The 26,577-nt window shown below is 56.0% G+C and overlaps 1 protein-coding gene across 4 annotated transcripts; it reads right to left on the reverse strand.

The window, feature by feature from the left end:
• Positions 1-3,079: 3,079 nt before the first annotated feature.
• BTBD2 (BTB domain containing 2) lies at positions 3,080-25,505 on the reverse strand. 4 transcript variants are annotated; one of them, XM_060145709.1, is made up of 9 exons: positions 25,102-25,505; positions 13,845-13,964; positions 10,022-10,178; positions 8,829-8,934; positions 8,460-8,657; positions 5,127-5,319; positions 4,895-4,982; positions 4,457-4,603; positions 3,080-4,041 (listed from the first exon to the last, which is right to left on the reverse strand). In XM_060145709.1, the coding sequence occupies exons 1-9, from the start codon at positions 25,494-25,496 to the stop codon at positions 3,880-3,882; spliced, it is 1,566 nt and encodes a 521-aa protein (XP_060001692.1). In that variant the 5' UTR covers positions 25,497-25,505; the 3' UTR covers positions 3,080-3,879. The 4 variants fall into 4 exon arrangements, with proteins under 4 accessions (XP_060001692.1, XP_060001691.1, XP_060001689.1 ...); XM_060145708.1 differs by having other exon boundaries at positions 5,127-5,376; positions 25,102-25,496; XM_060145706.1 differs by lacking the exon at positions 25,102-25,505 and adding an exon at positions 21,656-21,870.
• Between the last annotated feature and the right edge of the window lie 1,072 nt (positions 25,506-26,577).

The raw sequence follows: 26,577 nt of genomic DNA on the forward strand, positions 1-26,577 counted from the left end.
TTCCCATCAACAGTGCAGGAGGGTTCCCTTTTCTCCACATCCTATCCAGCATTTATTGTTTGTAGACTTTTAGATGATGGCCATTCTGACTGGTGTGAGGTGGTATCTCATTGTAATGTTTTGATTTGCATTTCTGTAATAATTGGTGATGTTGAGCATCTTTTCATGTGCCTGTTGGCCATCTGTATATCTTCTTTGGAGAAATGGCTGTTTAGATCTTCTGCCCAATTTTTGATTGGGTTGTGGGTTTTGTTTATTTTTCAATATTTATTCATTTGGCTGCACCAGGTGTTAGTTGTGGCACGTGGGATCTTTGTTGCTGCATGTGGGATCTTTTTTTTTTAGTTGCAGCATGCAGGATCCTGTAGTTGTGGCATACAGAATCTAGTTCCCTGACCAAGGATTGAACTGAGACCCTCTGCCTTGGGAGTGCAGAGTCTTAACCACTGGACCACCAGGGAAGTCCCGGGTTGTTTTTTTTGTTTGTTTGTTTTTGCGGTACACGGGCCTCTCACTGTTGTGGCCTCTCCCGTTGCGGAGCACAGGCTCCGGACGCGCAGGCCCAGCGGCCATGGCTCATGGGCCCAGCCGCTCCGCGGCACGTGGGATCCTCCCGGACCGGGGCACGAACCCGTGTCCCCTGCATCGGCAGGCGGACTCCCAACCACTGCGCCACCAGGGAAGCCCCCGGGTTGTTTTTTTGATATTGAGCCTGCATGAGCTGTTTGTGTATTTTGGAAATTAATCACTTGTAGGTCACATTTGTTTACAAATATTTTCTCCCAGTCCATAGGTCGTCCTTTCATTTTGTTTATGGTTTCTTTTGCTGTGCTAAAGCTTTTAATTAGCTCCCATTTGTTTGTTTTTGCTTTTGTTTCCATTACTCTAGGAGGTGGATCCAAAAAGATACTGCTGTGATTCATGTGAAAGAGTGTTCTGTATATGTTTTCCTGTAGGGGTTTCATAGTATCTGGTCTTATATTTAGGTGTTTAATCCATTTTTAGTTTATTTTGTATATGATGTTAGAGAATGTTCTAATTTCATTCTTTTAGATTTAGCTCTCTAGTCTTCCCAGCACCACTTAGTGAAGAGACTGTCTTTTCTCCACTGTATATCCCTGTCTCATAGACTGACAGTGAGTGCGTGGGTTTATTTCTGGGCTTTCTATGCTGTTCCAGTGCTCTATATGTGTGTTTTTGTGCCAGTACCATACTGTTTTGATGACTGTAGCTTTGTAATACAGTCTGAAGTCATGGAGTATGTTCTGACTTCAGCTCTTTCTTTCTTTCTCAAGACTGTTCTGGCTATTTGGGATTGTGTTTCCATATGAATTAAAAATTTTTTTGTTCTAGTTCTGTGAAAAATGCCATTGGTAATTTGATAGAGATTGCATTGAATCTGTAGATTGCCTTGGGTAGTATGGTCATTTTAACAATATTGATTCTTCCAATCTAGGAACATGGTATATCTTTCCATATGTTTGTGTCATCTTCAATTTCTTTCATCAGCATCTCATAGTTTTCTGCGTACAGGTCTTTTGCCTCCTTAGGTAGGTTTATTCTTAGGTATTTTACTTTTTTTGATGCAATGGGTTTCCATAATTTTTCTTATGTTTCATTGTTAGTGTATAGAAATGCAACAAATTTCTGTATATTAATTTTGTATCCTGTGACTTTACCAAATTCATTGGTGAACTCTAGTAGTTTTCTGGTAGCATTTTGAGGATTTTGTGTGTATAATATCATGTCATCTGAAAATAGTGACAAGTTTCCTTTTCCAATTTGGATCCCTTTTATTTCTTCTTTCGATTGTTGTAGCTAGGAATTCCAAAACTATGTTGAATAAAACTAAGAATGGGAGTCCTTTTCTTGTTCCTGATCTTAGAGGAATCGCTTTTAGCTTTTCACCCGTAAGTATGATGTTAGCTGTAGGTTTGCCTAATATGGCCTTTATTATGCTGAGGTATGTGATAACTCCCATTTCTGAAGTACATGTGGATCGGTTTCCGTTTTCTCTCTTGCTTTGTAATTTTTGAGTTGCCGTAGGACATTGTCATGACAGCTGGTAGAGGCTTATACTGTCCGTCTTTCTCCAGAGGGCGAGTTGCACGTTCCTTTTGGCAGGTCACTGTGACCCTACATAGCTACACGTCTTGGGAGTGGGACGCAGATGTCTCGGGGGCTATTCTGACAACCCCACCATCTTGTTGCATCTCGTTGCCAGGCTTTGCTCCTACTCATGCCCACCTGCCATGGGTGCCCCAGCTGTGCCCTCATCTGACACCATTTGTCATCCTGTCCTGAGGCGGCAGCCCTGAACTGCAGTGGCCTCCAGGACAGACTGCTCTGGGGGCTACAGTGGAAGGCCTGGCCCCCCACCCCGTGGATCCCTCAGCTGGGGTCTGCCTGCAGTGTGGCTCGTCTCAGGAGGTGACACAGCCTGAGGGCCACAGTGGATCTCGGCAGCCAGCCCAGTCCTGGGTCTGGATCGTCCCTGCCTTGGAACAGTAAGATGCCACATCCTCCTTTGGGCCACCTCGGGTGTAAACTGTTACTTGCACCCAAGAGTCCTCACCGCACAGAAGGAGGGGCCAGGGGTGGGGTGTGAATGCAAGGGGACTCCCCTGGTGCAGAGCCAGCAGGGCCGCTCTGGGGTGCAGCCCCAGGTCCAGAGGGCAGAGCTGACAAGATCCCTGCATGGCTCACTGCAGTGGGGGCCCTGCTGACATCCTCAGAAAGTGCCAGGGCACACACAGCCCCACTGCGTGGCCATCACCTGCTGGTGGCTCTGCCCACCCTGCCCAGGGTCCCTGATCGCTGCACAGCAGGGGCACAATGGGAGCCCCAGGGTTTTGTGCAGAGGACAGAGGGTCCGGGGAGGGTCCGCAGCCCACGTGGAGCCCCGCGTGATTTGGACGCCCCGAAGGTGAGAAGTCTGTGTCAGGAGATGGCCCCTCCTGTGGGCCCCCTAGCCCAGCTGGCCCCTCTAACGGTGGGGAAACAGATGCAGTGAGAAGGGCCAGGTCTCCAGCTGCCAGGGGCCCATTCTGCTGGGAAGCAGCACGTGGGTCAGGGCCGGTAAGTTTCTTTCCTTTATTTAAAAAAAAACATTTTGGGGTGTGGTGTGAGGACACACCTTCCATGGCTTCGGGGAGGACACAGGCTCCAGGTGGAAGCATGGGTGTGGGGAGGGGACAGTACCTGGGGGTCAGGGAGGGGCTGTGCCCTCCAGCACCTCTGTGCAGAGTGCTCGCTGGGGGCCGGGAGTGGGGCTACAGGATGTGCAGGTGGGCCAGCTGGGATGCGGCCCCTGTGTGTGGCCCGCAGCCTCGCCCTTCCCAGGCAGACAGGGTCTGCCGCCCGTGTCCACAGCTGCAGGGGCTGGGAGGGGCCGTCCAGGAGGGCTGGACAGGGATGGTCCTTCACTGGGCCCACGGGCTGGGCCTGGGGCTGGCAGGAAGCTGGCCCGCAGGACCTCGGGAGGGCTTGAGCCCGCATCCTAGGGGTGGGTCAGGGTGGTCTGAGTGTCCCCAGTGAACAGAACAGAGGAATGCAGGACCCAGGCCCGCTAGGGGCCCCGTACGTGGTCTCCTACCAGAGAAACGGGAATCCAAGATGCATTGCCACGTGCAGCTGAAACAAACACGAGGCAACACCCTACACGAATCCTATGGTCGGGCAGCTGGTCAGGCAACCCTGAGCTGCAGGGGCAGCGGGCGGACCCTCGGCTCAGGGCAGGGTCAGGCCGGCCCTGCCCCCCAAGTCCTGAGGGGTTGTCTCCCACTGCCCTGCCCATCCGCCACCTCGGAACAGAGGAGCCCTCCTGGCGCCCGGGACCGAGGCAGGGGGAGCAGCAGGTGTGGCGTGGGATGGGACAGCCTAGGTGTAGAAGATGACCTCAGGGATCTGCCCGTCCTCCACGGACGTGCCATTGTTGTTCCCGGCCGCGTAGCAGAAGGTGAAGCACGTCTTGGCCCCAGTCGTGGGCGACTCGTGGGTGACCTTGCGCAGGCCCTTGGTGCCGTAGTGGGAGTCCGGGCCCTGCGGGGTGGGGCCCGGCGGGTCAGGATGGATGTGCTGCGTTGGACAGGGCGCAGGATCCTGACCCGGCGCAGGCAGCAGGCCCTCCATGGCTGCGACGCAGGGTTGCGCGCTGCTAGCCCCACGTTGTCAGAGGTGGGCAATGGACTGGGAGGCAGGGTCCAAGTCGGGGTCCCAGGTACGGCTCAAGGGTCAGGTTCAGGGTTGGGGTCTTGGGTACGGCTCAGGGGTCAGGTTCGGGGTCAGAGTCCCGGGTTTGGCTCAGGGGTCAGGATCAAGTTAGGGGTCGGGGTCCCGGGTACGGCTCAGGGACCAGGGTCAGGGTCTCGGGTTCGGCTCAGGGATCAGGGCTGGGGTCTCGGTCCTGGGTGGGGTGGGGCGTCAGGGGCACGGCTAGGGTTGGGGTCGGGCACACCTTGAGCGTGGCGCAGGCCGTGTAGTTGACATTGGGCAGCACCTCCACCGGCTCCTTGAACATGACTCGGAAGGTGCTGGCGGAGCCGTCACAGCTGAAGCCTGTGTCGTTCTGGCCCAGGACCGTGTTGCTGTCTGTGTGGATGATCTGTGGGCCAGGAGCCAGGCACAGCTAACTCTGGCGCCCCGGCCCCTGTGCCCACCCGCAGAACCCCCAGGAGCCTGGAGCCCAGGGCTGAGCCCCACCTCCAGGCCCTGCAGCGGGGGGGTCCGACCCGTGACCTGCACGAAGCAGGCCAGTGGCAGGAGTGGGGAGGCATCGTCCTGGGTCCCCCAGACTCCAGAACACTGGTGCCACCTTGGGGGAAACACAAGCAGACCCTCGACTGAGAGGGACGCGGTGGGATGTGGAGGGGCAGGGCCTGGAGGCGAGCGGTACCTGGATGTTCACTTGGTAATCGGTGGGGCCGTGGATTGAGCCATAGAGCCCGAAGCCAACCACGAAGATGCGCTTGTTGACCGAGAACCTGAACCCGTCAGAGGAGGGAGATGCTGAGCTAGCTCGACTGGCCAGTGCCCGCCCCTCCCCACGGAGGACCCCCGCCCCCCCGCCCCCCCGCCGCTGTGCTCGCTGCCCGCGCCTCCCGGCCCTGCGCCCGGCCCGCACCTACCTGATGCGGTCGCTCGTGCCGCTGTAGCCCCAGCGGCTCTCCACCTGCTGGAAGCGGTTGACGCTGCACTCCTTCCCGCGGAGGCAGCAGCGTGGACGGTCAATGAAGTCCACGCGTGGCTTGGGGTTGACGGTGAAGTGCAGGAAGAGGCTGACCACCTCGCGGTCCACCAGGATGCCCGACTGTGCGGGCCCTGAGGGCACAGGGGCGGGTAGGGAAGGCTGGGCAGACCCCAAGCACGCAGAAGACACTGGAAAGCATGGCACCCAGCCTCTGAACTCCTCAGCATCTTTCTTCTGCAGAACATCACCGGTCCAACCACCCCCGCGGGGGGATGGCCCTTCTGCCACGTTTGGGGAAGGACCCGAAGCAGACCTGGGGCCAATGCTCTGAGTTGCTGGCTAATCGGGCAAAATCCCCCTCACTGCCCCAGGCCTCCCCACCTCCACTGGGACCACCCCAGGGGACCACTGCTCTTCCACAGAGCACCTGCCGCCCTGCCCGTCCACCCCGGGCACCTACACAGACAGGGGGGATGCCAGCCCCCAAGAGAGGCCCAGAGTTGGAGAGGAGTCTGGAGGTGGGGGCCTGGATGTAGCCATGAGCTGGTGACAGGGGGCAGCGCGTGGGGCAGACAGGTGGTGCGGAAGGATTGTACACGCCTCTGCCCACCACCTGCACCGGGACAGGGTGCCTGACGCAGGCCTTACGGCACCACCCTTGCTTTACAAGAATCACTCATTCACCCGCTTTGAGCTCATTTCTGCGCAGGTCAGCCACAACCCGGCCCACTGCCCCAACAGCTCACAGGCACACAGGTCTGAGCAACAGGGCAAGAGAGCTCCATGGATCACGAGAGCAAGTTAAGATACAAAAGTGAACACAGGGCTTCCCCGGGGGTGCACTGGTTAAGAATCGCTTGCCAATGCGGGGAACACGGGTTCGAGCCCTGGTCTGGGAAGATCCCACATGCCACAGAGCAACTAAGCCCGTGCGCCACAACTACTGAGCCTGCGCTCTAGAGCTCGCGAGCCACAACTACTGAGCCCGCATGCCACAACTACTGAAGCCCACGTGCCTAGAGCCCGTGCTCCGCAGCAAGAGAAGCCACCGCAATGAGAAACCTGCGCCACAACCAAGAGTAGCCCCTGCTCAGCACTAGAGAAAGGCCACACACAGCAACAAAGACCCAACACAGCCAAAAATGAATGAATGAATGAATAAATAAATAAAAGTGAATACAGATAACCATTTTTTTTTACATCTCTGCATAGAGAATACAGAAAGAAAAATACCATTTTTTTTTACATCTCTGCATAGAGAATACAGAAAGAAAAATACATCAGAACTCAGTTGTGACACACTGAGCCAGGGGAGTCTTTGGGGGAGTTTTTTTCAAACTTCTACATTCTTGTAATTTCAAGTGGAACATAAGAAGCAGGAGAATTCTCTACAACACACTGAGTGACAAAGAGCTGAAGCCTCGCAGGCCATGCTGCAGAGGGACAAGGCCAGAGGCCCAGCACACAAGCCCTGGACACACACACACTCATCCCAGGCACTTGCAAGCTGAGGGGTGGTGGGCTGCTCTGGCCTGGAGGCCCATCATGGGAGAGTGGCGAGGGGGCCAAGGGTGAGGGGTGGCGCTTCTAGGAGACCTGAGACCCCGGATGATTTGGCGGCCAGGTGGCCTATGAGGAGAGTGGTTTCGGGGGTGCAAACGGGGCTGGAGAGGGGTCCAGCAAGGCTCACGCAGATGTCTTAGGCCAAGACAACTCAACACTATAGCTCGGGGCTCTCACCCGGGGCATCCTGCCCCCCAGGGGACACTGGGCAATGTTTGAGGACATCTGTGATCAAGACTGGGGTGCAGGCTTCCCTGGTGGCGCAGTGGTTGAGAGTCTGCCTGCCGATGCAGGGGACACGGGTTCGAGCCCTGGTCCGGGAAGATCCCACATGCCGCGGAGCAACCAAGCCCGTGAGCCACAACTACTGAGCCTGCGCTCTAGAGCCCGCGAGCCACAACTACTGAGCCCGCAAGCCACAACTACTGAAGCCCACGCGCGTAGAGCCCGTGCTCCACAACAAGAGAAGCCACCGCACTGAGAAGCCTGTGCCCATAAGGAAGAGGAGCCCCGCTCGCCGCAACTAGAGAAAGCCAGCGCGCAACAACGAAGACCCAACGCAGCCAAAAATAAATAAATAAACATAAAAAAATAAAGCCCTCATACTGTTAAAGAAAAATGACTAGGGGTGCTCCTGGCATCGAGGGGGTGGGACCAGGGAGGCTGCTCCACACCCCACAGTGCCCAGGACGGCCCCCCACAGAGTAGGACCCGGCCCCATGTCTGCAGTGCCCAGGCTGCCTCGGTCACTGCTGTACTGCCAAGGCCAGGTACCCAGGAGGTGCTAAGTATCTGACGGATGAGTGACCCCCAGTGTGGAGACAGCCTCTCAGGCTTCGCCCCAGCACTGAGGGAACACCATGGACCGCCAGATAAAATGCAGGACACCCAGTCAAGCCTTGATTTCAGATCAAAGAGGGCTGATCTCTAGGATAAGCGTCTCCCAGCTGCTGCATGGGACACACTTACACTAAAAAAAATTGTTTGCTCTTGTTGCTAAATCTGGCAACCCTAAGCCTGGGTGGGAGCAGGGGCAGCACGGACCGGGGAGACAGTCCCGTTATGGTCCCGCTTCCTTATGGGACAACGCTTCCTTATGGGACAGCGGTGCACCTGCCACGGGGCTGCATCACGGAGCCCCGTCCAGAACCTTCCAGGCCAGTTTGGCTCCAGGACCGTGGTCGGCACCGGCCATGAGAATGACATGAAGGGGAGGCCCAGGCCCAGGGGAGGGGTCGCCAAGCTGGCCACCGCTGCCGCTGCTGCACATCCCCAAGACCCGAGTGTGCCCCAGCGCGAGAGGCAGGGTCAGGGCCAACCCCACCTGGGCCCAAGCCCAGGCCCGGCAGCAGCGGCCCACAGTCCCAGACACTGCCCACCCTTTCATGGGGCTCGTCAAGGACGTGGGCACCAGACCCCAGCTCCCAGGACCTGAGCCCCAGACGGGACCCTCAGGGGCCTGGTACATTCAGACACGTGCGTGTGGACACCCGAGACGTGGGGGTGGGAGAGGCTGGGACGCGGGAGGGTCGGCATCTGGGGGTCATTCCATCTTCACCCACTTGAGCCAGTCCAGGCTCCCGCATGGACACGGCCAGCACCTGACCCGCTGTGGCCGGGCCGAGGGTCATGGGACTGAGTCACACGCAGCAGGGTCCCTGGGGTCACACCCCTCCTGAGCGTTCCCTCGGTGCCCCATGACCGTTACCTGCAGCAAACTCCTCGATGGTCATCAGCGGGAAGCGGATGAGGGCCAACGCCTTGCCCAGAACCTTCCGCTTGTTCTCAGGCGTCACCTGCAGCTGCTGCCGCTGACACTCAGCCTCAGACCAGCGGACGACAGCGTTGAACAAGCGCACCTCGCGGATGCCCAGGGTGTCCCGCTCCAGCACGGCCACCAGCGTGTCTGCAGGGGAGGGGCCATCAGCGAGCGCCGGCCTCCATGGCCTCGGGGATGACCTCTGACCGGCTCGCGGCCAGGCTGTCCACGGCCCGTGCAGCAGCAAAGTGGGGCAGGCGGCGGGGCCTCGGTGGGACGCATGTGACCACCGAGCCCTCCCCGGCCCTGTGGCCTTACCCAGGTCGATGTCTGTGAAGCCCTCTGCAGTGATGGCGTCGGCCGTGTTCTTGTCGATGTTTTCCAGGCACAGGCTAGCGAGCTGTGGTTCGTCGAAAAGCCTCGCCTGCGGGGGAGAGAGCCTGTCAACACCCAGCCGGATGGACCCTGGCTCCAGACTGGGCACAGATTTCAAGTCCCGGGCACAGATTTCAAATCCTGGGCCGAGGGTCCAGAGGGATCTTCTTTCTTGAGGTTCACAGACTCTCAGTAACCACTGCCTGGGGCGGGGGTCAGGCCTACACCTCAAAAGCTGGGGCGCCTAGAGGTTCAGGCTGGAGGCGGGCCCAGTCGCCCCTTGCAGCAGGCAGGAGCCCGGGGGAGACGGCTGAGAGGACCCGTGGGACGCAGCAGCGCTGTGCTTCTGACCGAGAACTCGCACACGGGGCGGGGGCGGGGGCCGGGGACGGAGAACCTGTGGGGCAGCTCGACGCCCACACCCCTGTGCATCAGTCTCTGCCTAGGGCCTGGCTAGGAGGCTAGGACACCCCACGTGGCTGCAGCTCTCAGCAAATGGCCGGGAGCAGCCGGCCCCCACCCGACCGTCCAGGCTCTGGCCCTTGAGAGCGACTCAGCAGACGGGGCCAAGGCCCAGGTGCCATCTCAGCGAGGGGTCTGTGGAGCCACGATGACACTCGGGCTCTGCCCCGTCCCGCCAGGTTCCCAGCCCCCACAGTGGTCCAGGACCGCCACAGACCGTCAGACCGGACAACCCCAAAGGGTCCCCCTCCAAGAAACCTAGTACGGAACGCCTTTCCCCCCACACCTGAGCTCTGCACAAGGACACCAAAACGCCAACGGGAATCCTTTAGTAAATGACTGTTGTGAGGCCGGCCTGCCAACAAGGTGCACTGCACGAGAGGCGACCAGGGAAACACCGCGGTGCCACCAGGGGCAGGGACAAGGGCAAGATGAAGTGAGGGAGACACTCACCCGGGCGCAAGAGTTAAGCGGCGCCTAAACTCCGAAATTCCCCCATCCGTCCTCCCCTGCCCCGGCGTCCTTACTCGCACCCACGCACCTGCATCCTTGCGCAGACCCGGAGCACCTGCTCCCCAGCGGGTCCCGCACCCTCGCCCCGCCCCGCAGCCCTGCTCACCCCGCCCCCTGTGGCCTCGCCCCGCACCTGCACACCTGCACCCCCCATCCCGTACCTGCGTCAGCAGCATGAACGCGTTGTCCGCCCGCAGGTTCTTCTTCAGGAACTCCACGCAGTGGGCCTCGAGCGCGGGCACCGCGTACTTCTTGGCGGTGTACAGCGTGGTCATGACCGTCTCAGGCCCGATCTGAACCTCGTCCGAGTAGAGAAACCTGGAGCGGGGTTGAGGGGGGGGAGCGGACGGCGGCATGAGGACAGCCGCCCAGCCCCACCCACCGGCCTGGCCCGAGGAACCAACCGAATTAGCATCGGTCGCCCTCTGACCTGTGGATGTGACCCCGCAAAGGCAGTTACCCGGGAAAAGGAGTGCCCACAGGCAAACCCTGGAAACGAGTCTACACAGCAGGTAGGCCTCTGTCCGGCTCCTCCGTGGGCAGCACGGGATTTGCCCCGGGACGCGGAGAGGCTTCCGCACCACCACCACCACCCCCCCCCCGCCCCGACCCCGCCACAGCCGACTGCCATGCCCGACCACTAACGGGACCAGAAATGCCGGCCGGAATCGCAGATACCGGATGTGTTGACCACTCGCCATCGGGCCGACTCTACATGTGGGTCAGAAGTCAGGGTCGATTACAAAACCACGGGGAGATGGTGAGAAATCACAACCCTGGTCCATCTGGTGGGAGCGCCTCAGAGGCGGCCCTGGGCGCGCAGCTCACCCCTCTGCGTCCAGGAGAAATGACGCGTGTTCACAGCAGCGCGATCCACGCGAAACCACCCGAGTGTCCGTCCACGGGCACCATGGACACGGGATTGGGGGCGGGGTAGAGGAGCCCAACCGGGAGCCGCCCAAAGAGCACGTTCCTGGAAGGGGCCCCCCTCTCCTGGGACTCACTCCCCTGAGAATGCACAGGAAGCCCGAACAGCAGCGGCCGGCGGGGTCAGGGACAGGACGACCACCCATGGCAGCAGTGCGGAGGGGGACCTGGTAATGGGACAGGCCGAGACACGTGCGGGGAGATGGGGGAGCCCTTCACATGCCAGTGGAGATAGTGTCCACCCTCTCGGGGGGGCAGCTTGGTTACCAAAACCCAAGCTGATATGGGGAGAGAGAGAGAGACAGAGAGACACAGGGATGGAGCGGGAGACGGAGAGAACAGCCTTCCACCCCACATCTCACCAAGCTTAGACTAAGGCAGGGTTTGGCTTACTGCAACCTGTCACCTGTTTGGGGTCTTGATTTTTTTTATAGATATGACTTTTACATTTTTAAAAATTATGGTAAAATACATATAACATAAAATTTACCATTTTAACCATTTTTATCAGTAGCATTAGGTACGTTCATATTGCTGTGCAACCATCCCCACTATCCATCTCCAGAACTTTCTCATCTTCCCAAACTGAAATTCTGTCCCGACTCCCCCTCCCCCAGCCCCCGGCCCCACCATCTACTTCCTGTCTCTATGGAAGTGACTCCTCTAGGACCTCCTGTGAGTAGGTTCACACTGTATTTGTCCTTTTTCATCTGGCTTATTTCAATAAGCATCATGTCCTCAAGGTCCATCCTTGTTGGAGCAAGCGTCAGAATCCTTTTTTTTTTTTAATTTTAATTAATTTATTTATTTTTGGCTGCGTTGGGTCTTCATTACTGTGCATGGGGTTTCTCTAGTTGCGGCCAGCGGGGGCTATTCTTTGTTGCAGTGCACGGGCTTCTCATTGCAGTGGCTTCTCTTGTTGCAGAGCACGGGCTCTAGGTGCACGGGCTTCAGTAGCTGTGGCACATGGGCTCAGTAGTTGTGGCTCGTGGGCTCTAGAGCGCAGGCTCAGTAGTTGTGGCGCACGGGCCTAGTTGCTCTGTGTGTCCCCGTGTCCCCTGCATTGGCAGGTGGATTCTTAACCACTGCACCGCCAGGGAAGTTGCCAGAATCCTTTATGACATAAACGGGTGCTGAATTTCGTCAAAAGCTTTTCCTGCCATCTATTGAGATGATCGTATGGTTTTTATTCTTCAACCTCTTGATGTGGTGTATCATGCTGATTGATTTGCAGATACTGAAAAATCCTTGCAGCCCTGGAATAAACCCCATTTGATCATGGTGTATGATCCTTTTAATGTGTTACTGAATTCCAGAATCCTTTTGAAGGCTGAGTAATATTCCGGTGTGTGGATGGATCACACCTCGTTCATCCCTCAACTGTTCATGGACACTTGGGGTGTTCCCACCTTTTGGCTGTTGTGAATCAAGCTGCTGTGAACACGGGTGTGCAAATCTCTCTTCGAGCCCCCACCTCTCCCTTCTTTGGGGGATGTACCCAGGAATGGGGTTGCTGGAGCACATAGTGATTCTATGTTTAGCTTTTGAGGATCGTCCACTGTTTCCACAGTGGCTGCCTCATTTCACATTCCCACCAGAAGCACACGAGGGTCCCAATTTCTCCACCTCCTCGAGACAAGTCGTTTTGTTTGTTTGTTTTTTAATAATAGCCACCCTGGTGGGTGTGAAGTGATATCTCACCGTGCTTTTGTCCCCTATTTTGTACATAAAGTTTCCTTGGCCCACAGTCCTGCCCACAGTTTACAAATCCTTCCAGGCTGCTTTTGCAATGTCGGCGGGGAGCTGTGGAGACAGAGCCCCTACCCTCCCACCCACCCCAGGGGCCTGCGGCCCCTGGTCTGAGGGACCATCTGAAAAGTTGCCTAAAGACAGAGGAGTGAGATTATTCCACAAAGTGCTGTGATCAGCCCACAGGATTCAACACTGTTAGATGGAGCTGAAGGGAACCAGTTTACACCCTGCAGACACCAGAGGAAAAAAGGAGATGACGACACAGTGGGTGGGGAGGGGCGCTCTGAGCACGTGATATGAATGGGACCCGATATGAATGGGAGCAACCAGCCCCGCCCCGCCCGTGGGCCCCGCCCCCGTGGTGCTGAGAGGCAGGTTCACTCCATTTTCTTTCTTATGCTTTCTTTTCTCTTCTTTTCTTCTCACCCTCCCTTTTTCTCTCTCTCTCCCTTTTTTGCTGTGAGCCAATGCCATTTTTATAATCAGAAGGGGAAAAAAAATAAGCTCCACATCTGAAGAGCTGTCTTGACTGTTCGGGATAACCTTTCAAGCCACCCAGACCATTTACACCAGGGTTTCCGGACAGGGGAAGACGGTGCTCCGCGGAGCAGGGAGGTGTATGGGAGTTCCACAGAGCTCGCCGGCCTCCTCCTCGGTGGAGTTGCAATCTGTGGGCGGCACTCCCACCCCCAACATCCACTATATTTGTTTTAAAGTCCTTGAGAAAAAATTTGAAACCCAGGAAGAAAAAATATAGGTGGAATTTAAAATTTTTGCCTCAGGCTATTTCTTCAAAAACTCTTGAAAGGATGAAAACTTAGGGACTCACACACACGCTGCAGCGTGGGTGGACCTGGAACCACGATGCTCAGTGAGAGCAGCAGATGCAGAAGGACACACAGGGTGTGTGATCCCACTGATGGGAAACGTCCAGAACAGGCAGATCCACAGGGACAGAGAGTGGGTTCCTGGAGCTGGGGGAGGGGGATGCCATTCCTTTGGGGGTGATGGAATGTTCTGGAATTAGAGGTGATGGTTGCACACTCTGTAAACATACTAAATGTCATTGAATTGTACACTTCACACGGGTGAGTTGTATGGTATGCAAATTACATCCTGATATTAAAGATACAAAAATGAAAATGGGGGGGGCGTCCAGAGCCCACCCCTCACTGAGGAGGTGAGTTCTAGAAATCTCCAGGGAGCTGGGGGCTCTGGAGGCAATGTCACCAGGGCTCTATTTTTTTTAAACATCAGGTGTGTCCGTCCCTCCCCCCAGGGCGTGAAGGACCTGGAAAATCTTACTTGAGCAGTGCCAAGAAGGCAGCGGGCTCCACGTCCGGCAGCTCGATCTCGGTGGACGTGGTGGCCATTCCCCCGTTGAACATGGCATCAAAGACGGCGCTGCCCACGGCCAGCACGAACCTGGTGTGTCAGAGAAGACCCGGTTACCCTTCGCGAGGCCCACCGGTCCCCACCGCCCGAGCCCGGGGGGCTGTCGGGGCCCCGGGACGTGGAAGGCAAGTGTCCCCGCAGCAGTGACACCCCAGCCAGCACCTGCAGCAGATGCTGTGCCCAGAGCATCCTGCCCTGGATGCTTCCGTTAGGAAGGCCCTGAGGACTGAGAAGGCAGCACGTGTGGATCGGTGGCAACAGAGGCCGGAGAAGCGAAATCGTCTCCCCAGGGGCTGAATGGCTTATGGCAGAGAGCTCATGCCCTCCCCACGCAACTCATTCACTCCCTCCCTCCGTCATTCCCTCCCTCCATCATTCATTCACTCGCTCATTTGCTCATTCACTCACGGATTCACCCGATCATTCATTCACTCAACCACTCCCTCCCTCCGTCACTCATTCACTCACTCATTCCTTCACTCACTGATTGGCTCACCCACTGATTCATTCATTCATTCACTCCCTCATTCATTCGTCATTCACCCCATCCTTTCATTCATTCATTCAGTGACTCACTCAACCACTCCCTGCCTCCCTCATTCACCCGCTCCTTCATCACTCCCTCCTCGCTCTACACACACGGCCCCCGTGCTGGGGCTGTGGGCACTGAGACCCTGGCCTTGTTGGAGGAAGGCAGCCACGGGTCCACGGTGTGGACAGCCTGACAGTGGGGCAGGAAGGAGAACGCAGGGCTGTGAAGGCGCAGTCAGGAAAGGCCTGGCGGGGTCACCTGAATCGGGCTGAGCCCATGGGGAAGGGCGTGGAGGCCAAGGGAGCATCCAGACATGGGTGGCCACGGGGGCCTGCAGGTTCTGCCTGGCATCATGCGCCCACTGTGCTGTGCACCCGCGGTCCCCAGGGCCCGCCCCACAGCAGCCTACCCCGGGGCGGCCCTGCAGAGCCCCTGTCCTCTGGGTCTGCAAGGCCCCACGTCGCAGCCCCTCCCGGGGTCCCCACGGTGACGCACGCAGGGCTCTGAGAGGCCACCCCCTTGTGGAACCGCTGGAGTCGGCAGCCACAGCCCGATTCCCGGCCTCTGCCCAGTGCCCAGGGGACGTTCCCACCGCTCCCAGCGAGCCCCACCCGGGCGGCCCCCTACTCTCCACGAAAAGAACCGCCTCCCACCCACTCCTCCGTCGTGGACTGGTGCTCCCGGCCCCGCCAGGCCCTTGTCTGGTCCCCAGTCTGGCCCGGGGCTCTACGGCACCCCAAAGGCCAGACCAGCGATGGGGGCCAGGTGGGAAACCGAGTGTGAGTGTAGTGGGGTGAACAGTGTCTCCAAAGTCATGTCCATCTGGAACGTCAGGATGGTACCCTGTTTGGAAACGGGGTCTTTGCACATGCCATTTATTAAGATGAGGCCACCCAAATCCGGGCTGGCCCTAATCCAATGACTTATAAAGGGGAAATGTGGACCCAGACACACAGGGAGAGGCTACGTATTGCCGGAGGCAGAGCCTGGAGCCCCAGAAGCCGGAGGAGGCGGGAAGGACCCTCCCGGGAGCCTCTGGAGGGGGCGCGGCCCTGCAATACCCTGACCTTGGGCTTCTGGATCCCGGAACTGAGAGAGGACAGATCTGTGCGGCTTTGCCCATCCAGCGGCGGTGCTCATGCCCTGTGCTGCCCCACCGCGTCCTCGAAGCCCCGCTCATTCACCACCGCAGCTGGGCCCCTGGGGCCTCACTGCACTTCCCCACGCACGCTCTCCATAAATAAAGTGTCTTCCGGTTCCTCCTTTCTTTCTAGATTAAACAAAGCATCTTGATCTCCCGCGGGGATTTCCCCAACGATTCACTGGCAGGAAGTAAGAGGAGGCCCAACTGGGCCTGTGTGTCTGTGCAGAGCCCCGGATGCCAGGCTGTATGCACCCTCAGTGCCCTCGGCGGACGTGGCGACAAACCCCAGGGCTGGCAAGGCCACTGGGTCGAAGGCGGGCTGAACATCTCCAAGGCTCCTCCACCCACAGCCTCACCCGCCGGCCCCTTGCTCGCCTCCCACCAGGAGTCTTCTACCCTCCCTTATCCATCCATCCTCAAAAACATGACGGTGAACACGGCAAATCAAAGCCACCATGAGACACCACCTCACCCCCACTAGGAAACGCCAGCTAGGATAGAAAATCCGGACAATGACCGGAGTTGCTGCGGATGTGGAGAGATCAGAGCCCTCGTGCAGGGCGGGTGGGGACATAAAGGGTGCAGCAGCGCTGGATGACAGGCCAGTGGGTTCATCGGAGGGTTCAACGTGGAGTTACCGTCTGACCTGGCAGTTCCACTCCTAAGTTGCGTACCCGAGAGAAACGAACACACACGTCCACATAAAACCTGTGCACAAGTGCTCACAGAGACACGATTCACAGACAGCCAAAGGCATCTGTCCAATATCAATGGACAGATGCCGGATGAACACAGTGTGGTCCCTCCATACATACAAGGAATGTTAGTTACCTTAAGAAGAAGGAAATTCCGACACATGTTACAGAGTGGATGGACCTTGGGGACGTGATGCTCAGTGAGACAAGCCAGACACAGAAGGACACACACTGTCTGATTCCACTCACAGGAGGTCCCTGGGGGAGTCAGATCCACAGAGACAGGAAGTAGATGGTGGGGCCAGGGGTTGCGGGCTGGGGGCTGGGGGACGGGGAGTCAGTATTTCATGGGGACAGAGCTTCAGTTTGGGGAGATGAGAAAGTTATGGAGATGATGGTGGGGATCATTGCAAACAATGTGAATGTGCTTAATGCCACTGACCTGTGCGCTTAAAAAGGGTAAAGAGGGTGAACTTTATGGTATGTGTATTTTACCACAATTTAAAAATTTTAAAAAAAACAAAGAATGACATACTACCCTGAAGGGGCAGGGAAGAAGAGGCCAGCTAAGTAGCTTTGGGAAACAGGTTAAAGGCTAAAAGAACTGCATACAAATACTGTGCTTTACTTAGTAAAAGTATTTTTCACAGGAGAGGGTTAGCAGCTCTGAAACTACTCTACATATCTAGGTTTGTGCTACCAAGTAGACGTGTGCAGAATGAGAGCCAGGGTCCTCATCGTGGGAGAAAACAGTTATAGATAAGGGGGGGGGCTGGAATAAATTCTGGAGGGCTGAACCGAAATCAGAGCGATCAAGATGATCTCGTGGCTTTTAGACAGGTAGCTGGATGGTGGATGGATGGACAGATGGACAGACGGGTGGAGAGACACAAATAAACAGAGATATGTGTGTGTTGGTACATTTCCTCACCCTACCTGCTAAAAAGGTCTCTAAACAACAACACCCCAGCAGCAGCGGGCACACCCAGCACCCAAGTCTTGGTTTCTAAATACCATTTTCCACTAAAACGAACCAGAGCTCCTTGGAGAAATGGCTGACTGCAGGGCTGGGGCAGGGGAAGGACAAGACGAGCTTGGAGTATCTGTGGCGCCAGAAAGTAAAAACACGCTCCAGCATGACAGGGAAATGTTGAACGGACACAGGAGCCAGATCTGGGACGATACGAACAACAAAACAATGTTCGTGTCGGATGATGACCCCCAGCATAAAATCAATATCCATGAGTCCATGATGAAATAAATACATAGCTGAAGAAATGGATGAGTAAGGGAGAAGGGACAGCTCTTCCCTTTAGAACCCCAGTTAACAAATGCAGAGGGAGTTACGGAAAGAGGAGCTCACCATGTGGCAGGTGCCAAAGTAAGTGGCTCTCTCCAGCAGGAACCACCACACACCAGCGGGCACAGCAGGAGGGGATGGGATGTCTGTACAGTCCCGAAGTATCCCTCGGGAAGGGCGACTTACAAGGAGACGGTGGTGACATCCAGTGGAGAAATCTACCCCATGACCAAGGCTCACGTCACCAGAGATGGGACAGGTGTTACATTCAAACACACAAAGGGAATGAAAGGAGAAAGGTGGGGAAAGACATACCTTGCATTCGGAAACCACCAGAGAGCTGGAGTGGCTACACAGATATCAGACAAGACAGACGTGGGAAAAAAAAAAAAAAAGACAGACGTGAAGATGAGGAATATTACTGAACAATGGACGTTTCATGTGAACAGAGGGTCAGTACATGGGGACAGGTAACAGTACAAATGAATACACAACAGAGTCCCAAACTACACGAAGCAGAAACTGACTGTTAAAGGAGAAAGAGGCAATCCCACAATTATCGTTGGAGGTTCTGATGCCTCACTCTCCACAACTGACAGAACGGCCAGACAAAATCGGCAAGAACACAGAAGACTGAACAGTGCTGCCAAGCGACCTTTACGGAACCCTCAGCCCAACGACGGCAGAATGCATGCTCTTAGGCGCAATGGCACATTCTCCAGGACGGACCACATGCAAGGCCAAACAAAGATACTCAGAGGCACTGAAAGCAGTCAAAGCATGTTCTCCAAAGAGAGGAATTAAACTCCGTACCAACAACAGAAAGACCTCTGAGAAATCCCCAAATATTTGGAAATGAAACAACACTTCTAAGTAACCCGTGGGTCAGAGAAGGAACACAAGAGAAATTAGAAAAGATCTTAACTGGAACAAAAATGCAAACACGGCGCATCAAAATGTAAGGGATGCAGCTAAAACAGTGCTTAGAAGTAAACATTATATATGTATTAAATAAAGATCTAAAATCAGCAAGGTGAGCTTCCAGTAATTCCCTGGTGGTTCAGTGGTTAGGACTTGGCACTTTCACTGCCGGGGCCTGGGTTCAATCCCTGGTTGAGGAACTAAGATCTCGCAAGCCATGTGTGGCATGACCAAAAAATAATCAATTAATTTAAAAAATTAAATCAGCAAGGTAAGCTTCCATCTCAAGAATCTAGAAAATGAAGAGCAAATCGAGCCCAAAGAATGAAGAAAATAATAAAAGTGAGAGGAGGAATTAATGAAACTGGGGATGGGAAAATAGAGACAATACAATGAAACCTAAAGGTCACTCTTTGGGGGTGGGGGGCGGGGAAATCAACAATTGCTAGAACTTTAGCTAGACTGACCAAGAGAAAAAAACACAGATTACCAAAATCAGGAATGAAAAAGGGAACATTACTACAGACCCTATAGGTGCTAAAAGAACTTTGAAACAACTTTATGCCAACAACTTAAGACAACTTAAGAGGAAATGGACGACTTCCTGGAAAGACTTCCTGCCAACACTCACTGGTGAAGAGAAAATCTAAACAAACACATAACAAGTAAGTGAACTACTCATTAATAACCTTCCGGAACTTCCCTGGTGGCGCAGTGGTTAAGAATCCGCCGGCCAATGCAGGGAACACGGGTTCGAGCCCTGGTCCGGGAAGATCCCACATGCCGCGTAGCAACTAAGCCCGTGCACCACAACTACTGAGCCCGCGTGTCACAACTACTGCAGCCCACGTGCCTAGAGCCTGTGCTCTGCAACAAAGAGAAGCCACCACAAGAAGCCCGCACACTGCAACGAAGAGCAGCCCCACCTCGCCGCAACTAGAGAAAGCCTGTGCACAGCAACAAAGACCCAAAGCAGCCAATTAAAAAAAAAAAAAAAAATCTTCCCACTGGGACTTCCCTGGTGGTGCAGTGGATAGGACTCTGCGCTCCCAATGCAGGGGGACCGGGTTCAATCCCTGATCAGGGAACTAGATCCCACATGCATGCCACAACTAAGGAGCCCACCTGCCGCAACTGAGGAGCCCTCAAGCCGTAACTAAGGAGCCCGCCTGCTGCAACGAAGACCTGGTGAGACCAAATAAATAAATAAATATTTTTAAAAATCTTCCCACACAGAAAAGCCCATTCCCAGAAGAAATAATACCAACCCCATGCAAACTCTTCCAGAAAGGAGAGGGGGAGGGAATATTTCCCAACTCACCTATGAGGCCAAAGACACTCTGGAACCCTCGGGCACCAGTGGGGGGTGGGGAATGGGGCGGCCACTTTGGAAACCAGTTTGGCAGTTTCTTAAAATGTCACATTACCCTGTAATTCCAACATGCGACCCCTAGGTATTCACCCAAGAGAAAAGGAGTTCTTCCACAGGCATATTTCCACACGAATGTGGAATGTTCATGGCAGTATGATTCCTCGTAATGAAAAGCTGGAAATAACCCATATAACCCGTATGCCCATCGACTGGTGAGTGGACAAGGCATGGTCCATCCATGCAATGGAATTCAGCAGTAACGTGAATTGCTTTAGCAATACAAAGAAATGAACTGCCGATACAACGGTGTGGATGGACCTTATAAACAGCACACTCAGTGAAAGAAGCCAGACCAAAGCCTACACATTCTATCATTCTAATTCTATGAAATTTCTACAAATAGCAAAACTAGAGAGAAAGAAGGAGGTCAGTGATTGCCCAGGGATCAGGGTGGGAGTGGGGAAAGGGGCTTCTGGGGGTGACAAAAGTGCTCCCAAACTGGGCTATGGCAGTTGTCACACAAATGCATAATTTTCTACATGGCCAATTGTCAGATCAAACAAACCAAAATCCATTAAAAGCACTCGATAACATCCCATGCCCACACTTCATGGAAACTCTTAGTGAACAAGGGATGGAAAGAAACTTGTTACTGTATTAAAAAGGATTTGTCAGAAACCAGTATCAACGATCACATTGAACTGTGAAAAACACCTCTGTTACGGAACAATGCCCCTGGTGGTCAGAAATGCAATCAGAACAGAAAAAATGAGGCAGAAATATGAGAGAGAATGAGAAATTAATTGCCCATAACGTGATTGTCTCACTTAAAACTCTAAATTCAGGGCTTATTTAAATCTAAATTAAAATTAAGGTAAATAAAAGATTGAGTTTGGGAATTCCCTGGTGGTCCAGTGGTTAGGACTCTTCGCCTTCACTGCCGAGGGCGCAGGTTCAACCACTGGTTGGGGAACTAAGATCCCACAAGCCACGCAGTGCGTCTGAAAAAACAAAACCAAAAAAAAGGATTCAGTTCCTCAGTTGCAAGAGCCACAATTCAAGTGCTCAGCAGCCACAAGTGATTAGTGGCCAGGACTGGAGCGCATAGATCTAGAGCAATCCCAACATCACAGAAAAGTCTACTGGACAGTGCCAGACCACAGAATCAGTGGAGCAATTATTAATGCTAAGAAGGGTTCAGAAAGAAATCGTTCAAATAGATAAAAATAAATGCGCAAAAAATCTACAGCTTCCCAGCAAGAACCAACTAGAAAAAATACAATGGAGAAATTACTCACAACAGAGAAAAAACAAACAAAAACTAATCAGAAACTTAGCAATATACGTGCAAGACCTATTTGAATAAACTACAAAACTTCCCTAAGGTTTCACAAAAATGCCCTGGATAAACACGTTCCCAGATATATTTTGTATTCTAAATTGTCAGCTCTCCCAACCTGTATCTCTGCAAAGACCAATCCCTCCAGGCAATTCCTTTAGCATTTGATAAATTGATTCTAAAGATCATAAGGAACCACTGAGGCAGAGGCTGGTCAACTACAGCCCTGGGACTCAATCTGGCCCACCGCTTGTTTTTGTAAATAAAGTTTTATTGGCACACAGCCACACCCATTCATTTCTGTCTTAATGCATTTGTGTTGCTATGCCAGAATTAAGCAGTTGGGACAGAGGCCGTGTGGCCTGCTGATACTATATACTATCTGGCTCTTTACAAAACTTTGCTGGTGCAAATTTACCTGAAGGTAAGTCCCACAGGGAAAGAGATGTCTTCTGTCAGCACTGTTTCAATGACTGTTGGATGCAGGGAGGGACAGATGGATGGATGATTGATTCTGGAAGAGTTAAGTGTGAGACGAGCTGAAAAAGTCTTGACAAGGAGTAAAACTGGGAAGAACAGCCATGCAGTTCTCAAAACCCACCATAAAGCCACGGTCATCAAAAAACGTGTTATTGGGCTAAGCACACACAGATCGATGAAGGAGAAGAGACCCCAGACACAGACTGCTCCACTTCTGGGACTTCTCTGCACTGCTAAGTTTTCCGTGATAGATGAATAAAGGTATTTTAGATATTGACGTGGGACCATCCGATTTGTGCACAGTGCTACCCTGAAGATGCTCGGTATTTCCTCAGAGGGAGCCCCGTGAGCGCGAGCGTAGACAGTGGACTCACAGGTTTCCTGAGCACCTGCCGTGCCAGGCATTTTCCTGGGCCTAGCAGGAGGGAAAGAAGCAAAACCCTGTGGCGGTCCGGTGGCGGGGACTCCGCGCTTCCACTGCCAGGTGCCGGGGTTCAATCCCTGGTTGGGGAACTAAGATCCCACAAGCTGTGACTCAGCCAAAAAAAAAAAAAAACTCCTGCTCACAGGAAGCCAATGACGGCAGTCGCAGAGAAAGTTAGGAGGAGAAAGCTGTCAAAACGCCGTGCAGGGCGAAGGGGTGGGGCTAAGGCGACTGGGGGCGTGCGGCAGGGGGAGGCTCCGAGTGAGGTACGAACTTGTCCGGGTGCCATCACTCATGCCAGGCCCTCCTGTGTCCCACACCCCGGGTCACCCTGTACCCAGAATTCACGGCCCCAGCCTGAGACCACCCCAAGCCTGGGTCCTGGGAAATGGTGGGTCCAGACCCCATGGCTTTCCTCAAAGTTAGCACGAGCCCCTCCCCGGCTCAGCCCTGCTCGCCAGTCACCAGATCAGGATGCTCTCCGCCCCAGGCCCGCATCCAGGATGCCACGTGGCTTTCACTTGTGTCCTCAGGCTCCTCCCAGGACTGGCTGGCGTCCTGCAGCATGGCCCCAAGCTGGGTTTATCTGGTATTTTCTCCGATAGGACCAGGTGTACTGGTTTCCTGGGGCTGCTCTAACAAATTACTGCAAATTGGGTGACTTGAAAGAACAGGAATTTCCTCTCTCACGTTCTGGAGGCCGCATGTCCAAGGTCAGTGTGTCCCAGGGCTGTGCTGCCCCCGGAGGGTCCCGGGGAGGGTCCCCCTCTTGCCTCTTCCAGCTTCTGGGGTCCCAGGTGTCCTGGGCTTGCGGCCGTGTGTCCTTCCCATCTCTGCCTCAGTTGTCACATGGCCGTCTTCTCTCGGTCTCTCCTCTGTCTCTCATAAGGATCCTTGTTGGATTTAGGGCCCGTTCAGATAATCCAGGATGATCTCTTCTTGAAACTCTTAATCACATCTACAAAGACCCTTTTTCCAAATAAGGTCCCGTTCACAGGTTCTGGGTGTCAGGATGTGGACACACCTTGTTGGGGGCCACCATTCAACCCACTACACTGGGGTTAAGGGTTTGGGGTGGAGCACACTGAGGTGAGGTGCCCTTCTCATTGATTCCTTCTAGGGGGACCCTGACACCCCCAGGACATCACCCTGAGGTCGACCTTGACCATCTGGCTGAGGTGGCATCTGCCGGGTTCCCCCAAGGTGGGATTCCAATCTACTCTTTACAAGCAAGTCCCCAAATCCAGCCCACCTGGGACAGAGGCGGGAGTTAGGTCCAGCCCAGGAGCATGGCGCACGGTATTAGGAATTTTCCCCACTCCTGTCTGTGTTCCATCAGTGAGGCTGCGAGGTGTTTCCTTTATGCGTTGGGTCACATCCCCACCTGCATTTTAAGCCAGCCTGTATGGAGGATGAGCCCCAGGCCACTGTGATAAGGACCTGGTTGGGTCACAGGGTCCACCCTCCCTGTGGCCCTGGGAAGGAGGTGTCTGAGTGGTCAGTCCCAGGTCCTGGGGGGTGGGGAGGTGGGGGGGAACTGAGGCTCAGCAGAGCCCAGGGTCACTCACGGTACAGTCATCTACCTGATAGCTACAGGTAAAATGTCAACAATGCATATGAAATAACCACCCAAAGGCTGAAAAGACAAAGAACCAGAACCTTCGATCTGGGAGGTCCACACAGCAGGAATGTGGGACAAGAAAGGCATGACGGAGGCTGGGGGCTCACAGGTGACACATCAACTGGCCCCCTACTCACAGCTTGCGGGAGAGGTGGGAGGGCCACAACACACACACACAGGGCACGGAGGTACTGGGGACCGCATCACGGGCCTGGAAGCTTCCTTGGACAGGAATCTAGACCCAGTTGTATATAAATAACCAAAAAAAGCCAGAAAGAGGAATCTCGAAGGCACAAGTTAAATAAAGGCCACACGTCAGAAAGGTGGGGAGGACCCTCACAGCAGGTTGGGGGACACTCCAGGCAGAGTGGTGAGAACCCCTGCAGCCCCCTCCCCAGACAGAACCCTCCCCAGCACCCCCCAGCGAGCAGGGGCAGAGGAACCAGCAGTGGGCAGGACGCTGTCTGACATCACTCCCACCCTACCCAGGAGTCTGGGTGCTGCACCCTGGAGACTGGCAGAGGGATGGGGCCTGGACCAACACCCCCCCGCCTTTCGAAAGGAGGCCTGTGGGATGGGGCGTCGCAGAGCTGGGTGACTGCAGAGCTGGGAGTCACTGGGGGTCCTGGGTTCACAAGGTGGGAGTCTGGTGGGGCTCTGGGGGTCTCAGCCCCAGAAGGATGGGGCACTTGGGGGAGGAGGTCACTGGGGCAGGAAGGAGGAAATGGAGGGAAATGGTACTGTCTGGGGGTCCTCGGGCTGGCCAGGCTGGGGGTTGCAGGGTCTGGGGAGCCTGCCAGGGGCTGAGGGGTCACAGGGATGCTGCGGGTGGAAGAGGTCACTGGGTCTGGGAGATCCTGGCCAAGGTGGCAGGGTCAGGGGTCACAGAGCCAGGAGACGCTGATGAGAGTGGAGGGGCAGGGGTCGCAGGACCAGAATACGGCCAGTATCTGGAAGTACGAGTGGGAGGGGGCCTGGCAGGGTCACAGGGCCTAGGGGTGCTAGGGCCCGGGGATGGTGGTTACTGGAAACAGCAGAGTCCCAGGGATGGTGGGTGTCCCGGGGTGAGGGCAGGTCCCTGAGACCAGCAGGGGTTCCAAGAATAACGGGTTGGGTCCTGGGACGACGGGGTCCTGAGGGTGGTGGGGTCCCGGGAACGGCAGGGGTTCCAAGAAGGGCGGGTCCTGGGGGATGACTAGGTCCCCGGGGATGGCGGGTATCCCCGGCGGGGGGGAGGGGTGGCGGGATCTCAGGGATGGCTGAGTCCCGGGGGCTGGCGGGGTCTGGGCCCGGGGATGCTGGGTCCCCGGGGGCGGCGGGTCCCGGGACGGCGGCCCACCTGTGCGCCGGGATGCGCTGCGCGCCGAGCCCCTTGCCCACCAGGAAGTGCACGTCGCAGAGCACCTCGTTGTTGAAGAGGAAGGCGAAGCGCTCCTTCACCGTGGGCTTGGTGGCCTGCCAGTTGTAGACGGGCTCGCGCAGCAGCGCCCCCGCCCCCGGCTCCTCGGCCGCCCGCTCCCCGCCCGCAGCGGCCTGCGCGCCCGGCCCCGGCCCCGACACCGACACCGGCGGGGGCGGCCCGGGGGCGGCGGGGGCCGGGGCGGCGGCGGCAGCGGCGGCGGCTGCGTTGCCGGGGGCCGGGGCGGCGTTGGCGCTGGGCCCGGGGCCGCCCCCCGCGCCCGGGCCGACCCCCGGCGGGCACGACGCGCGCCCGCCGCTCCCACCCGCCGCCATCTTGTCGGTGCGGCGCCCGGCGGGGCGGGGGCGGGGCGGGGCGGGCGGGGGGAGGGCCTGGGAGGGGGAGGGGAGGGAGGAGAAAGGAGGGGGCAGAGGAGGGGGAGAGGGGGAGAGGGGAGGAGGAGGGAGGGGGAGGGGCAGGGGAGAGAAGGTAGGGGGAGGAGGTGGGGGACTTGGAGAGCAGGGAGGAGAAGGGAGGGGGCCGGGGAGGGGCTAGGAGGAGGGAGGGGGCGGGGCAGGGGCACGCGGGGGCAACGGACCTCGTACCTCCGACCGTGGGCCTGGACCCCAGACCGCAGACCTCAGACATGGGACCCCAAGTGCTAGATCTCGTACTTCACACCCGGGACCCGGACCCCGGACTCTATATCCTTTACTTCAGACCCGGACCCCCAGATCCTGGACCTCAGACCCTGACCCCCAGATTCTAGATCTTTAACCTCAGACCCCGGACCCCCGGATTCTAGATCCTTCACGTCAGACCCCGACCCCAGACCGTGGACCCCATACGCCGGAACCCAGGTACAAGAGCCCAGACCCCCTACTTCAGACACTAGACCCCAGACCCAGAAATTGCGACCCCACACCTCAAGACCCTGACCTCGAATTCAGGATCGCCAGCCCCAAATCCTAGATCCTCCATCCCAGCAGCCCCAGACCTGGGACCCCAGTCCCTATATCCCAGACCTCAGGCCTCAGAACTCAGGCACTGGATCCCAAACTCCAGACCTCAGATTCCAGACCTGGGGCTCCAGAACTCAGATCCCCGGCCCCAGACCCCAAAGCAGACCCCAGCTCCAGTCCCTGAAACCCAGATCCCAATCTCAGACCCAGGACCCCCAATCCCAAAGCCAGACCCAACGCCAGAGTCCAAACCCCAGACCCTATCCCCAGTCGGTCTGCCTGCCCAGTGGACGGGACAGCACTGAGTGTGTGGCAGGGGAAGCTGAGGCCCGGGCAGGCTGCCACTGAATGCAGGGAGGATGCTCTGTGCCTCTCAGACTCAACAGATATATGGAGCCCTCCTCTGGGCCAGGTCTCGGCTGCCCAGCGCCGGCAGAGCTGGAAGCCTTAAATG

Source organism: Lagenorhynchus albirostris, chromosome 3, assembly GCF_949774975.1.
Source record: "Lagenorhynchus albirostris chromosome 3, mLagAlb1.1, whole genome shotgun sequence".
Classification (NCBI taxonomy): Eukaryota; Metazoa; Chordata; class Mammalia; order Artiodactyla; family Delphinidae; genus Lagenorhynchus; species Lagenorhynchus albirostris.

Coding starts and splice junctions, on each gene's coding strand:
- BTBD2 (XM_060145708.1), bottom strand. CDS start 25,496: ATGGCGGCGGGTGGGAGCGGCGGGCGCGCGTCGTGCCCGCCGGGGGTC. Junction 8,935..10,021: donor CGTTCATGCTGCTGACGCAG/GTACGGGATGGG, acceptor TCTCCCCCGCAG/GCGAGGCTTTTCGACGAACC. Junction 8,658..8,828: donor CTTCACAGACATCGACCTGG/GTAAGGCCACAG, acceptor CCTCCCCTGCAG/ACACGCTGGTGGCCGTGCTG.